Genomic DNA, 15,882 nt, shown 5'->3' with positions numbered 1-15,882 from the left:
CACACACACACACACACACCGGCTGCCCTGGCTACAAACTCCCTCATCTTTCCTCCCTTTGACTCAGCTGCGCTTTAACCAGCACAACACGGGAACTTCTGTGGGCCAAGAGGCCATTAGCGGATCGTTAAAAACTCATGAAGAAAGCCAAGTGTGTTAAAAGAGTCTCCAGTGAATTCTCCCCGGGTGTCCAAATGGGAGCCTCTGAGTGGCCACTGGGCCCAAACGGTCCCCTGCCCCGCGGTGGCCGAGGCTGCACTCACCCCCAGCACTCTGGCCTGGCGTCTCAGGCCCTGCACTGCCTGGTCCTGGCGAGGAGGCCGCGGGTTTTGCAGGCCGTGGAAGTCATCTGCGCTGGGCACCACGTAGTTCTCACCGAGGACAGCACTGGGGAGCATGCTGCCACGAGTAAGAACCACGCTGACCCCCACGGGCCGCTCTGCCGACGGCAGGCAGACCCCGTGTACCCCCGAGCCCCGAGACCGAGCCAGCACCCCAGGTAATTTCAGGTGGAGGCCTGGGTTTGGGGATGGGACCTAGGCAGGTGGGTGGATTGAGGAGTTCTCACAGGTGACTCAGCCCTGCCCACAACTGTGAGTCGGAGGGTCTGGGGAGCAGACTCCAGGCCTCTACCCTCCCCCTCGATGTCAAAATCCCATCATGCCCACCAGAGCAGGGTGTGTCCCCCAAACCTTAACAAGGCAGGATTATATCCCCCTAAACCCCAAGAGTACAGGAGCATGTCCCTTGAAACCCTAATAGGACAGGAGTATGTTCCCCAAACCCCAATAATAAAGGGGCACATCCCTTAAAACACCAATAAGGCAGAGGCATGTTCCCCTAAATCCTAATACGACAGAATCGTGTGTCTCCAAATTCTAATATGACAGGCAGGGGTCTGCCCCCTAAACTTAACAGGACAGGAATATGTCCGCCCAAACCCTAAAGCACAGGTGTATACCCTAAACTGAGGAACCAGAGTGATGTTCCCCCAGTCCTGGTCTCCTCCCCCGTCTCCCCTTCCACTTTGAATGTGGCCACACCCACAACACAGCAGTAACTATAGGAGTTGCAGCTGCTGGCATTTATCCGTCTCCTCTGTTCTGCTAAGCTCTACCCCAGCAGTTCTGATTCGTATCTGCGCGGCATCTGATGAAGGTGTAGAAAACTTAACTGGGACCCTCACAGCCCAGAGGCCCCAGTGGTAGGAAGGCAGGTCCAGTGGGTCGGGGACGCCCCCGGCCTGCCTGCCCCTGCCCCGGCTATACTTATGTTCCAGCCCTGAGGTCACTATGGAGACACCATGCCTGCCCCTGAGCACTCTGTCGGGCCGTCTCAGGGCTTCAAGGCAGGTGAAGTGCGTAACAGGCATGGGTCGGAAGTAACCCTGCAAATTGCGTAATTGGGGGGGGGGTCCAGAGGAACAGGTCCTTGGAGAGGGACATCATACTTGGGAGGGTGGAGGGACAGCGCAGGAGGGGAAGCCCCTCTATGAGGTGGATTGATTCAGTGACTGGGATAATTGGGATGGGTGTGTCAGAGACAGTGCGATTGGCACAGGACAGAGCGGAGTTTAGGGCTGTTGTACATAGGGTCGCTATAGGTTGCAAGCGACTCGACGGCACATAACAACAACAACAACAAGAGTGCTTGCAGGCTGGGATTGAGGACCATGGTGGGAGAGAGTCCAGTCTCTGCCACTGACTTCACCCTTGATGGAAACCCCTGGTGAGGCAACCGGATTTTCATCAAGGACGCATTGAGGGCCTCACAGTTCGTTCATCCTGGAAGCTTCTAGATCTCTCAGGTATGCACGTCAACCAAAACTCCACAGATCCTTACCAGCAGTAAGAGCCTTCTGGAATATTTCTCCAGCAAGGCTGGAAGCATTGGGACTGAGCTGCGTTACTGAGAAATCTCTGGGATGGAGTGTATTGGACATTCCCCAGACAGGGCAAGGTCCAGGCCCACCGCTGCTCACTCTGCTCTCACCCACGTCTCGCTGTGACCTGACCCGGCAGAACTGCTCCACAGGCAGCAGGAGCGACAATCTTTGTGGAAACTGATAACCACACCTTTTCCTTAAGGAGCGGCCAGAGTCCGAACCACTCAACACGCCATTAACATCACTCTCACTACCATATTATCAGGCCTCCGTGAAGACGTGGTGCGGTGCCTGAGCTGAATTCACAGGCTCCTTTTTACAGAGGAGGAAACAGATCTAGATCTCCCTGCAGAAGACCCAGCAGGTCAAGGAAGGTCTTAAGACACAAGAGAGTCAGCCGAATCCCTCCACACCCTTTCCAGCCCTTCCCAAAATGCAGACTGGTGCCTACCTGCCCTCACGTAGGCTGCGCACTCCTGCCTGTGGGACCTCGCTCTCCTGGGTGTTGGTTGTGCCAACACTTCCTCCCGTCTGCCCTTCTGTCCCAAAGCACCCTCCTCTGCCACAGCCCTCAAGATCACACAGGAAACAGGCCAGCTGTTCTGTCCGGGAGGGGAATGTGGGAGGCCTCTGCTTGCTCAACATCTGCATCTGTGGCAGTGACTGTAACTGAAATCATATGTGGTGGGAACACCAGCTCGCCATTCCCTCAGCCGGGCCTTGGGCACAGGTGCCATCTGTGCCCACTAATACGGGTAGACCAGTAGCCAAAACTTCTGGTCTTGGTTTTGTCATCAGTTAATTTCTCTGTAAATAATAGTGCAAAGACATTTGGCTTTGTACATCCTAATGAACTAGAACTAACACTGAGAAGAATGGGAATCCCAGAACACTTCCCTGTGCTCGTGTGAAATCTCTCCATGGATCAACAAGCTGTTATTCAAAGAGAAAAAGGGAACAATGAAATATTGAATAGTAAGAAAGGTGTGTGATAGGACTCTACCATTTCTCCACACCCATCCAATATGCAGGCTGAGCAAATCATTCCAGAAACTGGACTCTATAAAAAAATGTGGCCTGACCATGACAGAGCTCTGCAGTTCGTAGTGCTGCCATGGGTCTTAGGCGACTTGACAGCACCTACCAGCAGTCATTTCTCTGGGTGGTGCAACGGAAAAGCATCGTCCCTTTAACTAACAGTGATTTGAACACACTCACCATTCTGGGAAAGTTGAGAGGGTCAGAGAAAGAGAGGAAGACCCTTAAAATACGGATTTGTATAATGACTGGAACAATGGGCTCACGTCAATCAGAGCTGGTGAGGGTGGCACAGGCTAGGGCCAAGTTCACGTCTGTTGTTCACAGGGTCACAGTGAGCCCTGGCTGACTCACTGTTACATAACTACACCAGCACCACTATTATGTGAGAAACATGAAGCACTTAGTGTCCATGAAGAGTGGTGGTGTTGTTTACAGCTGAGTCAGAACTAACCCACCGCTGACCCTCCGCGGGCTTTCAAAGGCAGTTAATTGCTCGGGAGGAGATTGCTCATCCTTGGAAAACCTCGTGGGGAAGTCCTTTTCTCTGATAGAGAGGCGATGAGTTAGAGGTGATCAACAGCTGGTTTGCTTTTCTAATTTTTGGTTTTATTTGAGGAGCCCTGTGTTGGCCTTCCTGCCTTTGCTCACCTCTCACACTACGACCTGTCCACCTGCCCCATCTCCATCCTGTGGTCAATCGCCTGACACTCTAAGCACGCGCTCGCAGCCACATCCATCCAATCTTGACTACAAAGCAAGACACACATTCTAGGTAAAGCATCACTCCCCGTTGGAATCCTGTGGTTTCCATAGATCTTCGAGCCCAGAGCCTCTACCTGTCCTGAAGGACTGTTCCTGGTACTGGCTACCAGAGAAGCCAGCCTCCTCCATTCTGGCCCCACATCCCCTGGAGCTAAGAACCTGTCTTGAAAGTACAGGCAGAATGTTCCTTAGAACAAAGATGGTGTGACTTCCTCCCATACACTTTGGACATGATACCAGAAAGACTAAGCCCTGGGGAAAGTCATGATACTTGGAGAAGTGGAGCATCAGTGAAAAGGAGGAGGACCTTTGCTGGGATGAATTGACAGTATGGTTGCAACAGTGGGTTCAAACACAGCACAGATTGTGAAGATTGTTCAGGACAAGCCAGGGTTTGGTTGTGGCGGACGCAGCACCACCGTGAGTCAGAATCCACGACAACAGCTAACAACAAACAACACGACAGAGTGGCTTGCCTTGTCAAACATGCTGACACTCCAGGTGTGTTCCATCCTGGGGCCTCACCTGAGAAACTGTGAAGTCTAGGTTACAAGTGACCGGCTCCCAAAGTACAGCAGTGCAACAAGCACGAGGTAGGCGTCTCCATCACACGGGAGAAACCAGAGGAAAGAAGACCGAGCGGGCGCCACACTCATTACTGTCAAGTCACAAGTGACTCAGGTGGGCTGTAGAGGGCACATGAGGAGATTGCCCACCTTTCTCCCTTGGAGATTCTGGAGGGTTCAAACCTCTAGAAGGGCCTTTGCTTTAGCTGAACAGCTCCCAGTGGATGGGGCCCCGGAGCTCAAACAAGCATCAAGGAATTCTAAAGTCCAGCAGAACAGTTTCCATCAACACACAAGCCTTGAAAACAAGCCTGTCTTCTCAGAGACCAGGACCTGCTCTGGATATGGGTGAAGGAGCCCCTGCCTTAACTTCAGCTCTGCCTTATCATTGTCCAACCTCACATGCACAATAAGGAACAGAAATAGCATCGCTTGGGTCAGGATGTCTTGCCCAATTGTGTTTGTGCACTTTTCCAGGAATGCCCCCATCGTGTCTCTTTCATTCGATCTTGAATAATAGGATCCAAATGTCCCCAAGAGAAAATGAATGTATAACTAGCCTTTGGTTATTGTAGGTGACCCTGGCCCACACTTTAGAGTTCATACAGATCCCTGCACTTCCTCACCTCGCTGGTCTACAGGCTCCCACAGGCACCCTCAGAGCCCAGATCTGGGCTCTGCGCTCCATGTGTGGACCATGACTGGTGGCTCCTCCATCAGTCTAGTCCTCCCTCCTTAGACTCTCAGCTCCTTCCTCACAGAGAAGGACAAACCAGAACTTCTCTGGTCACCAGATCTCCTTCAGGAAAGGAAGGCGCCCTGCAGTGGTCCAGCTCTTGGAGTACTTACTCATTCTCTCCGTTCCCGTATCTGGGAAGTATTGGATCAGCAAGTCATGAGCGAATTGTCAAGGATTGATTCATAAAACCCCAAAGATGAGCTTTTTGATCAGCCTTAAGTCAAACTCAAAACCAAAACCAAAACCAAAAATTAGTGCTATGCATTGAATTGATACTGAAGTTCTAACTGTGCCTATGAATGGGTCCTTGCTGAGGAGTCCAGGGTCTGGAGATGTTCTCGGTAAGAATAGAATCAGGGTGACCTCTCCCACCGCAGTCAAGTTGGTCCCACTCGTGGGGACCCAGTGCTCCTGAGGGACTTCTTGCCTGTGATCTTTATGGAAGTAGATCACCAGGTCTTTGTCCAGAGTCAGTGCGTGGGCTCCTTCCCAGCCTTCGTGACTGCAGTCCTGGTGCAAACTATTTGCGTCACCTTTGAGTCTCATGTTGTGGTTCTGTACCATCTCAACTTCCAGCAAGCCTGTGGACAGGAGAAAGAAGCACTGCCTGGTCCTTGGGCCGTGCCCACTGGAAATGCTCTGTCGGAGCCCATTGTTGCAAAAATTGCGCCAATCCATCTCATTAAAAGTGTTAATTTTTTTTCAATAGCCTTCTATTTTAGCAACCAGGATGTCCTTCTCTAGGGATTGTCCTTGTCCAGGAACAAGCCCAAAGTATGTGAGATGAAGTCTCAATGACTTCCCTTCCAAAAAGACTATTGGCTGCATCTCTTTCCAAGAGGATTGGCTTGTTCTAGGGTTCCACGGTGTATAGTCGATATATCATAGAGAATAACATCCGGATTCCACTCCCATTTCTAATCAGCACCCATAAAAGCACAGTAAAGAATCGATAAACATACTGGGGAAACCTGCTGTCAAAATCTTCTTTAAAGTGCTAAAGCGCATGGATATCAAACCCTAATGTGCACCTAATCATGGTATTTTCCATTTATTTACGCACTTGTCAAACTTGGGCAATGGATAATGAAGTCCAAAGAACTGATGCCTCTGAATTGTGGTACTGGGGAAGAGTATTAACTACACTGTGGAAAGAACAAGCAAATCTGTCTTGGAAACAGTGAAACTAGAGTGTTCCTAAGAGGTCAGGATGATGAGGCCACATACTTTGGGCATGTTGTCAGGGGAGGCCAGGTCCTGGGACAGGATGTCATGCTAAGAAAGGTGAAGCATCTCAAAGGGAAAGGATTCTCGACAAGATGGCTTGAGGGAGTGACGACAGTGAGTGTAAGCGTAGCCTAGACGGTGAGGACCAATAGGCTTGGACAAGGTTTTCATCTTCCGGACGTGGTCACCCTCTGAGTTGAGGCTGACCTGGTGGCACCTAACAACAGCAATAATCTCATCTGAGTGGTGTCCTTATTATCAAAGGAGATGAGATGAGGAGACAGGAAGAGTGAGGGACAGCTAATTAAAGGGGCCATGGGTGAATCGACTGATTTGAAATCTCTGTCCTAAAAAAACGCTCTTCTATCTCTCCTGAAACATCAAAACCAGCCTCATTGTTATAAAGCTGGTTCTGACCTGTAACAGCTCTCCTCAAGGTCTCCAAGGCTGTAAGTCTTTGTGGAAGAAGATAATGGATTTGGACCTTAACGTGCCAAACCTTTCCGTTTGCAACTCAAATGCACCTCGCTACTCTGTCCACCCTGGGATGTTACTCTTTGCAAATGCCATCAGTGCAGCTTGAATTTCTTCCCTCGTCACCACTGACTCTTTATCATACTCTAAATCCTGAAATTTTTCCATGTCAACCAATTGTTTTTGTACAGAGACTATGTGCATTCTCCCCATCTTCTTTTGATGCTTTCTGGATCATTTAACATTTTGCTCATAGCATCTCTCAGTAACGCAACTCAAGGCTTGAATTTCATTTTTAGTTCTTTCAACTCAATAAATGCCAAGTGAGTCCTTCCTTTTTTTTGTTCTGCAGTTTCAGCTCTTTGCACATTCGATTATAACGCTTTACTTTGTCTTCTCAAGCTGCCCTTTGAAACCTTCTATTCTGCTCTTTTACTTCAATATTTCTTCCCTTGTTTTGGTCTTTTCTCTTTTTAATGACCTTTTGCTTTCTTAACCTATAATATCTTTCATGTTATCTCAAAATTCATCTGGTCTTTGAACATTAGCATTCAATGACTCAAACCGATTCTTAACATAAGAACTATTCTTTGGTTCTTTTTTTTTTTTTTTATTCTTTGGTTCTTGAGGACTTGTTTTTATTTACTTCAATTTCAGTTTGAACTTTTACATGAGTAATGAATGATCTGTTCCCCAATCAGCATCTGGTCTCATTTTGACTGTTGGTATTAAACTTCTGGCAATGATTCTTTCCACAGATGTAATCAGTCTGAGTCCAGTATTGTACCTTAGTTGAAGTCCAAGTGTGTAGTCACCATGTACATTTATTTTAAAAAGTATTTGCTATGAATAAATCATTGTATGTGTAAAACACAATTATTCACACACTAGTCCCGTTCCTGTCCCAAAGTCCATAATTTCCAACTACCATTTCTTCTATTTTATTTCTGATTTTTGCATTCTAGTCACCAATTCTTACTAATGCACCTTGACTACATGTTTGATCAATTTCAGACTGCAAAATTGGTAGAATTCTTTTTTTAATTTATTTTTTAACAATTCTTCAATTTCCTCATCTTTGGCCTTAGATGTTGTGTATATTTGAATAGCAGTTATATTAACATGTCTTCATGGATGGTATCTTACCACTCACAGCATTGTGCCCAGGAATCAGTGGGATACCAATGGGCATGTTACAGCTAACAGATGCAGCTATGGATTCGCTCAGCAGTCAGTGCCAGGAAGTTTGGAAGACAATTATGTGGCCAACAGACTTCAAGAGATCACTATTTGTTCCCATTTCCAGAAAAGGTAATCCAACAGAGTGTAGAAATTATCATTAATGTCACATGCAAGCAAAATTTTACTAAAGATTATGCAAAAATGGCAAGAATAGTATATTGACAGAAAACTGCCAAAATTTCAGGCTAGGTTCAGAAGAAGCCATGGTACCAGGGATATCATTGTTGATATCAGATGAATCTTGACTGACAGCAGAGAATACTAGAAGAATGTCTGCTTGTGTTTTATTGATTATGCAAAAGCATTTGACCGCATGGATCATAACAAACCATGGCTAATATTGAGAAGAATGAGAACCGCAGAACATGAATTTCGCTCATAAGAAACCTGTACCCAGACCAAAAAGCTGTTTTCCAAAGAGCAAGGGAACACTGCATGATTCAAAATCAGGAAAGGTGTACATCAGGGTTGTATTCTTTTTCCATACCTATTCAGCATGTATGCTGTGCAAATTATTTGAGAAGCTACCAGTGAGCGGTGGGCTGGTAGATTCTTGTTTAGAGTCAATCAGGGCCTGGTGGAGGGCCTCGGGTGTTAGTTGTGTTTGGAATGACATTCTTCTAAGTGGTACAGCACTGGTCTGTCTATTTGCTGTACTGAGGTAACTTGGGGTTGCTGTGATACACACTATGCCGCCCGTGTGTCAAACACCATAATGGTTACCTATGGTGGACAGTGTTTGGTGGAGCTCCCAGAGTAAGACAGGCTTGGAAGCAGGCATCCACTTCCTAAACCACTTGCCTCTGGAAACTTATGAACTTAGAGAAACAACAATGGTTATAGAACAAGTTTTAAGTCTTTTGTTCATATGGTCACAATGAGTCATGTTTGACTTGATGGCACTTAACAACAACAACAGATTTTATAAAGAAGAATGTGACAGCAGTATTTGAGAAGAATCATCAATAACCTGTGTTATGTGGATGGCATAACCTTGCTTGCTGAAAGCAAGGAGGACTTGAGGCACTTGTCACAGAGGATCAAGGACTAGAGCCTTCAACATGGATTATATCTCAACATCGAGAAAACAAAAATCCTCACCAGTGGAACAATAGATAACATCATGATGGAGAAGAGATTGAAATTGTCAACAGTTTTATCCACAATCATCACCCTCGGTACCTGCAGTCAGGAGATCAGTTGCATAGTATTGGTAAAGTCTGCTGTTAGGTACCTCTCTAAAGTTCTGAAGAGCAATTATGTCAGTTTAAATACTAAGGTGTGTCTAATTCAAGCCGTAGTCTTTCTAATCACCTATACATCTGAGAGCTGGACAGTAAATAAAGATGACAGAAGATGAGTCATGGTGTCAGAGAAGAGTACTGAATATCCTAGGGACTTCTAAAAGAATAAACAAGTATGTCTTGGAGAAAGTACAGCCACAGGGCTCCTCAGAGGCAAGGACGGTGAAGCTTCAGCTCATATATTTTGGCCATGTTGTTCAGAGAGGCTTCCTAGGAGAGGGGCATCATGCTTGGAAAGGTTTAGGATCAGAGAAAGAGAGAAAGATCTTCCCTGAGATGGATTTATATAGTGTCTGTGGCAACGAGCACAAATGTGTCAGGGATAATAAGATGATGCCGGATATACAAAGTTCAGATCTGTTGTTCGTTGGGTCGCTGGATCATGCTTGATTGGAAAGCACTTAACAACAACACTATTTTATCAGGGCAGAAGCAGATCTGAGAGAGAGCCATGAGCTCCCACATCTCTGTAGCAAAGAAAACAGTATTCTTGGCAAAGACCAAGGGCACCTTGGGGGTCCTGGCATCCTAACCCTGTTGGACTGATGCACAGCGCTCTCCAGGACTGCTAGGCTGGGCTAGGGCTGAGTTGGGCAGGGCAAGGCTAAAGTGGGCTGTGGCTTAGCTGGGTGGGGTGGAGGTAGGATAAATGTCCAACTGAGATGGACAGAGGAGAGATAGGACTTTTCTCAAGGTCCTGCCTGATCAAAAGGAAGCATTGTGAAGGAAGAGGGCAGAAGTGACGAGACATCAAGAGATGCTGTGACGTGAGACTTGAGAGAAAGGCCTGGACCTTGACTTGTGAGGGTGGAGCTTCTGCCTCTTTGGATACAGACGCCTGGGGTCCACGAAGCCCTCTCAGGTAAGGCAAAAGGTGGACTTACCCTCAGTCATGCTCCTTGGAAGAAAGACTTGGCTGTCCTTCCAGTCATCACATCCCCAGAAGCCCAGTGGAACAGCTCTGCTTTGCACAGAATCACTTGCCCTGAGTCAGAGCTGATTTAGGGGCAACTGGTGTGGAGGTTTTGGTGTGATTTCCTGGGATCTGAAACCTCCCAATTTTCACTGGGAAAGGAAGCTGTGAAGATTTCTGGAGAGGCTAGAAAGGATGGATTCTTGGAGATAGGGAGCTTGGGTTTCCTCCAGTCATGGATTGAATCTGTTATATGTTGGAATCCTAACTCCTTACCTGTAACTCAAGAGCCTCGGTGGTGTAGAGGTTAAAATACTCTGCTGTTAACTGCAAAGTTGGTGGTTCAAATCCACCAGCCATGAGATGAGGTGGTCTGCTCCCATGTGAGTTACAGCATGGGAAACCCAGCAGGGCAGGTCCACTCTCTTAGGAGCCTAGCACCGCTTCAACAATGTGAGTCTGGTTTGAGAATTTGTTGGTACAGGAAATATGACCCTGTTAGGAAAGAAGGTTTTATTTGCTATGTTAATAAGCACATGTGAATTCAGAAGGGTCTATAAATATATCTCCTCCTGAGTTATTAAAAAATAGACACACACAAGAGTCCGCAATTAAGGTTGCATAGTGGAAAGTACTTGGGGGGGTGGGAGGGGTGCAGGGGGATTGTGTACCAGGGAGGGAGTCTTTCTTTTACTTTTGAAGGAGAGGAATGAACTGGGGGGCTGGGGGAGAGGGCTGGGCGGGGAGAGAAGTGCAGCAATGAATGAATGGAAATCCAAATTCTCTGTAAATGTTCATTAAAATTATTAAAAAATAAAATATAAAAAAATATACATGCAGAGAGGGGTGAGGTTTGAGAGGACAGGAGATGGGTGAAGCTTCAAGGATACCAGCAGCTTCTAGAAGAAGGAAAAGGTAAGACAGGGCCTGTCTAAGAGTGACCCCTGGTCAGAGTTGAACCTCCTGAACTGACGTTTTTTAGTGTTCCTCTGGAGAAGCCTCGGGCACTCTTGTCCAGGCAGCTGTGGAGCTTGGACCCCGTCCTAAGCCTGAGGAGGCAGGTGAGGAGGTCTTGATGCGTCTATTTCCTGGAGCTGGTATAGAACTTGCATTCCTTGGGGTCAGAGCAGAGGGTGAAGGGCAGACAGAAGCAAATAGGTGACAATTGTAGACTGTTAGCAGATGACAAAGACACTGTGTGGAGCCTGCTGGTGCTGAAGTTAGAGCCTTAACAGCTCATGCACAAACACACACCCCCACACACACACCCCACACACACACCTCACTGGAGGATGAGACAGTCTGCTCCCACAAAGCTCCACAGCTTGGAAGCCCCACGGGCACTCTGACTTGTCCCACAGGATCTCTCTAACGGGATTCACTCATGGGTGTGGGTTTAGCTTTGTCTGGAGGACTCGGTTTCAAAATATCATCAGTAGCATCTTGACTGGAAAGCTGGATCTCAGAAGGGGGTGAAGCACAAGAGGAGAAAAATGCTCCCCCGCCCCCCCGCCCCGCATCCACTCAGCAGAAGCAGGAAAACTGGCTGGTGTGAGGTCAGTTCTCACCCCGGCAGCCCCTCGGGCGTAAGCATAGACTGGTAGAGAGTGTGCAATGACAGCCTTCAGAGGACACCAGGCTTTCCCTCCGAGGTACCTTGAGGCAGGTTCAAACCAACAACTTTTGGTTAATGGTGGAGTGGGTAACTTTCTGTACCATCACCCAGGACCTCCACGCCAGAGAACCTCACGAATTTCTGGGTTCATTGAGCATGAACCTCTTGAGGTCTGAGGGTAACCCAGACTCCTCCAGATTTGGTTAGGGACTACCTTTGCTATCTGTTGTTGTTGTTAGGTGCCGTCGAGTCAGGTACGACTCACCGTGACCCTGTCCTGTGCCGTCCTCACAATCTCTGACATGCTTCTGGCTGCAGTCCCTCTGACAATCCATCCGGTTGAGGGTCTTGCTCTCCTTCACAGCCCCTCCACCTTTCCAAGCATGATGTCACTCTCCAAGAAATAGCATCTCCTAGCAACATGCCCCAAGTATGTAAGAGGAAGCTTTATCGCCTTTGCCTCCAGGGAGCACTCTGGCTGCACCTTCTCCAAGACATTATCTTTGTCACCTAGGGATGCTATAGCAGACATCCCAGAACAGCGGGTGTGTCTCAGTTCTCTAGCGCTACTGTAACAGAGATACCTCAGTAGGTGTCTCAGATCTCTAATGCTCCTAGAACAGAGATACTCCAATTGTGTCGTAATTATCTAGTGATGCTGTAACAGACATACAAGAGGATGATTTTTTTCTTTATTTTATTATATTGAGTGCGTGTACTGTCAAATCAGATCTGACTCGTACAGGAGGAGATTATCCCTTCTTTTCCAGCAAAGCATCTGGTGGATTTGAACTGCTTGCCTCTGGGATTGCAGTGCAGCTTTTTGCCACTAGGCCACCAGAGCTCCCTCCAAGAGGATGATTTTAATGGACAGAAATGAACACTGTTATAATTTAGAAGGCCAGAATTCCAAACAATGCTGACTCTAGGGGAAGGCTTTCTTTCTACCTGGACCCTTATTCTAGGAAATTCTTAGCACCGAGACCCTGGGTCTTAAAGATGTGTTCTGTTCCAAGCTCATCTTTCTCGGTGTGAGGAAGTCCCCTTCTCTGTGCACTTTTCTCACCTCTCGTCTCTTGAAGGATAAGGTGATGTAGGTCACATGCCAGGGATGCTCCCCTTCCACCAGAACAGGGCTCATCACAACATGAGTGTGATTCCATCATCCATAACGCCCCAAGTCACTTAGGATCCCGGCTCGGCCAAGTTAACTCACACTTCGTGGGATCACGGTTCAGTCTATGACAGCTACTAACCCTTTGTCCTCACAGGGTGTGCCAGGACAGCAGAGCCAAGCCACCATGGACCAGCTTCTCACCACCCCGTTCACGGACCTGTATTTGGATAACCAGACGGAGACTCCCTTAGGCACAACAGGGAGCAGCCCGGGAAGCAAGTGGTCCTTGCACGGCCAGGTCATGTTTCCGGCCACCATGATGGTGACCTTTTTGGGGATGTTGGGCAACTGTGCGGTTTTCCAGCTTCTCTGCCTCTTCCCTCGGAACAGCCCCTACACCCTCTACATCCTGACCCTGGTGGTCACTGATACCCTCAACTTTTGCTGCAAACTTGTGATCTTGTTGGAAGAAATCCTAGAGGGGTACCACCTGGTGGCTCTGCACGTCACTCCGTTCCTGGAACCTGTGTCCAGTTTCTTGGACCACGTGGGCCTGTGTCTCCTCGCAGCCCTGAGCGTCGAGATCACCCTGTGTACCTTCTTCCCCACCTGGTTCCAGCACCACCGTCCGAAGTCCACATCTGCCTCCGTGTGCGCCCTCACCTGGGGCCTGTCCTTCAGCCTGCATGTGGGGAAGAAGGTCTGTGGTGACTTTGAGGACCACCTGAAGTGTCAGTGGCTCATGCAAGTCTTTGTGGGCTTCCACTTGCTCGTGTGTGGGGTGATGTTCCTGTCCTTCGTGGCGCTCAGCTTCCAGGGTCTTCTACGACGCCCCAGATGCCGCTGCTCTGCCAGGACCCACCAGGTGGTCCTCATCACGGTCGCCACCTTCCTGCTCTGGGGCTTCTTTGTCCTGATGATCGTGTGCCTGGCAGTGCAGGAGTACCTGTGTGTGACCTTCGACCTCCTGCACCTCCTGTCCAGTGTGATCAATGCCGCACACCCTATCATCTACTTCCTGGCTGGGTGCCTGGAGAGTGGGGAGAGCAGAATGTCTCTGAAGGAGGTATTCATGTGGTTCAAGCAGAGTGACATGGAGCTGGAGAAATCAGGACACACACACGAGGGCTGCGTGGACGCCAGCTCTGAGCTGGAAACGACAGACCGGCTCAGTTCATCCCAGCAGACGTGGACATTAGCCTCCCACCCCTAGTGCTGGCCCACCCCCCACCCCCATCTCACTTCCTGCCCTCTTATCCTTATGTTCTGACCGTCCCTATCCCACCGTCTCCCCACTCACCCATCAAACTAGGCAGCTGAGTCCCAAGGCACTGTAAAGAAGCCTTCTCTCTTTTTATCAGATGAATGAATACAAGGACCTGGAAATTCCAGTTTCTGAACTGATGGTTAACTGCTCGCTGGCTCTTCTCTTTCTAGAATGAATCAACTCGGAGTCTCATCTTGTCCGCAGTCTTGACCCACTACCCTTGACCACTTCCCCTCTTACCCCTTTGTGAGCCCACCCCTTATCTGGATGTTTCCACCACTTCAGCCCCACTGTCTCCATTCTTCCAGTGAAAACTGGTGATTGAAATAGCAGGCAGATTTCCATTTAGGCAGGTGATTAAATCCATTTACCACAATGAGGAGTGTTCTCTGTTTTCATCGGGTACTGACAGAACTCACACTGTGGGCACGCTGTCCTGAGGGGGGCCAGACTTGTGGAAGGGCATTGGGCTTGGCGGCCCAGAAGGGGAGAGAAAGAAAGACACCAAGACCTTCAACAAGATGAGTTGGCATTGTGACTACAGGGGGGCTCACTGAAGCAGCCATGTGAACATGACACACAGTCTGCCCTGCTTTATTCTGTGGTAGACAGGTCCCTGTAAGCCGAATGCAACTCGGCAGAATCTACCAGCCGTGCTGGGACTCAGGAAGTCCAGGCTCGTGTACTTTCAGGGGTTGTCTCACCTTGATTTCTTCAGGCTCAGCTCCAGGCAACTTTCTGTTTTCCCCAAACAGATCGCAATAGCAACAGCTCCAGTGTCCATCAGGAACATCAGTGCTCAGTATGTCCAGTCACTCATAGAAAGACCACAGGATTGAGTCTCCTCAGAGGCACTTCAAAAAAAGGGTCTGGCAGTCCACTGCTAGAAAACCAGCCAGTGAAAAATCTTTGGAGTAAGCGGCAAGACATAGTTAATGTCATTGATGCCACGAAATGGTACACTTAAAAAAATGTTACGTTTAATGAAGGCTGCACAGTGGAGTGGACCTGTGGGGAGAGATAGTAAAACAATGGAAGAAATGTTCTTTTACTTTTCTAAGAGAAGAGCAAACTAGGGGGAAGCGAACTAGGAGGGAGGTTGGACAGGGAGAAAAGTGCAACAATGAATGAATGGAAATAAAAAAAATCTCTGTTAACTTTCACTAAAACTAATTAAAAAATACTAAAACAAATGGTAAGTTGGCAAACGTGTTACAAAATGTTGTGCTGTGTTACCCACGGCCTTTAAAGTGATTCCGTCTCACAGGGACTTTACACTGGGCACCCGAGGCTGTGAGCTGTCAGGAGATCAGATGTCCTCATCTCTGTCCCTCAGAGAAGCTGGTGGAGTCCAACGTCCAGTATTTCCGTTAGCAGCACAATATGAAACCCTCTGTGCCACCAACACCTGCAAAAAAGATTCCCAAAGAAAACTGGAGCACAGCTGTACCAGGCACACTGGCTGCCGTGAGACGGACCCAGCATGGCCGCCGCTGGTCCATCTACGTGTCTCACATTACATGCGTATTTGTAACATTTCTATATTCCGGCGTCATGTGATGAGTAATTGGCTGAAGCCCTGGTCTGAGACAGAAAAGCCTGCTGCCCGGAGCTGCTGGGGACCCTAGGACCTCCCCTGAATCACCTATGTTCATTGTTCACGGGGGCAACTCTGGGGTGGGGGAGGGGCAACTTTATACCCAGAGGGGAAAAGCAAGAATGACTAAAGG

At 48.4% G+C, this 15,882-nt stretch overlaps 1 protein-coding gene across 1 annotated transcript; it reads left to right on the top strand.

Moving 5' to 3' along the window:
• The first annotated feature begins 13,069 nt into the window (after positions 1 to 13,069).
• Positions 13,070 to 14,098, top strand: LOC102870172 (mas-related G-protein coupled receptor MRG-like). Its single transcript, XM_006893378.1, has one exon. It carries the CDS (start codon positions 13,070 to 13,072, stop codon positions 14,096 to 14,098), a length of 1,029 nt encoding a protein of 342 aa, XP_006893440.1.
• The last annotated feature ends 1,784 nt before the right edge of the window (positions 14,099 to 15,882 follow it).

This window comes from Elephantulus edwardii, unplaced genomic scaffold (assembly GCF_000299155.1).
Source record: "Elephantulus edwardii isolate Elephantulus edwardi_28Jun2011 unplaced genomic scaffold, EleEdw1.0 scaffold00126, whole genome shotgun sequence".
NCBI classification, from domain to species: domain Eukaryota; kingdom Metazoa; phylum Chordata; class Mammalia; order Macroscelidea; family Macroscelididae; genus Elephantulus; species Elephantulus edwardii.
This window is presented reverse-complemented; position numbering and strand designations above follow the sequence as displayed.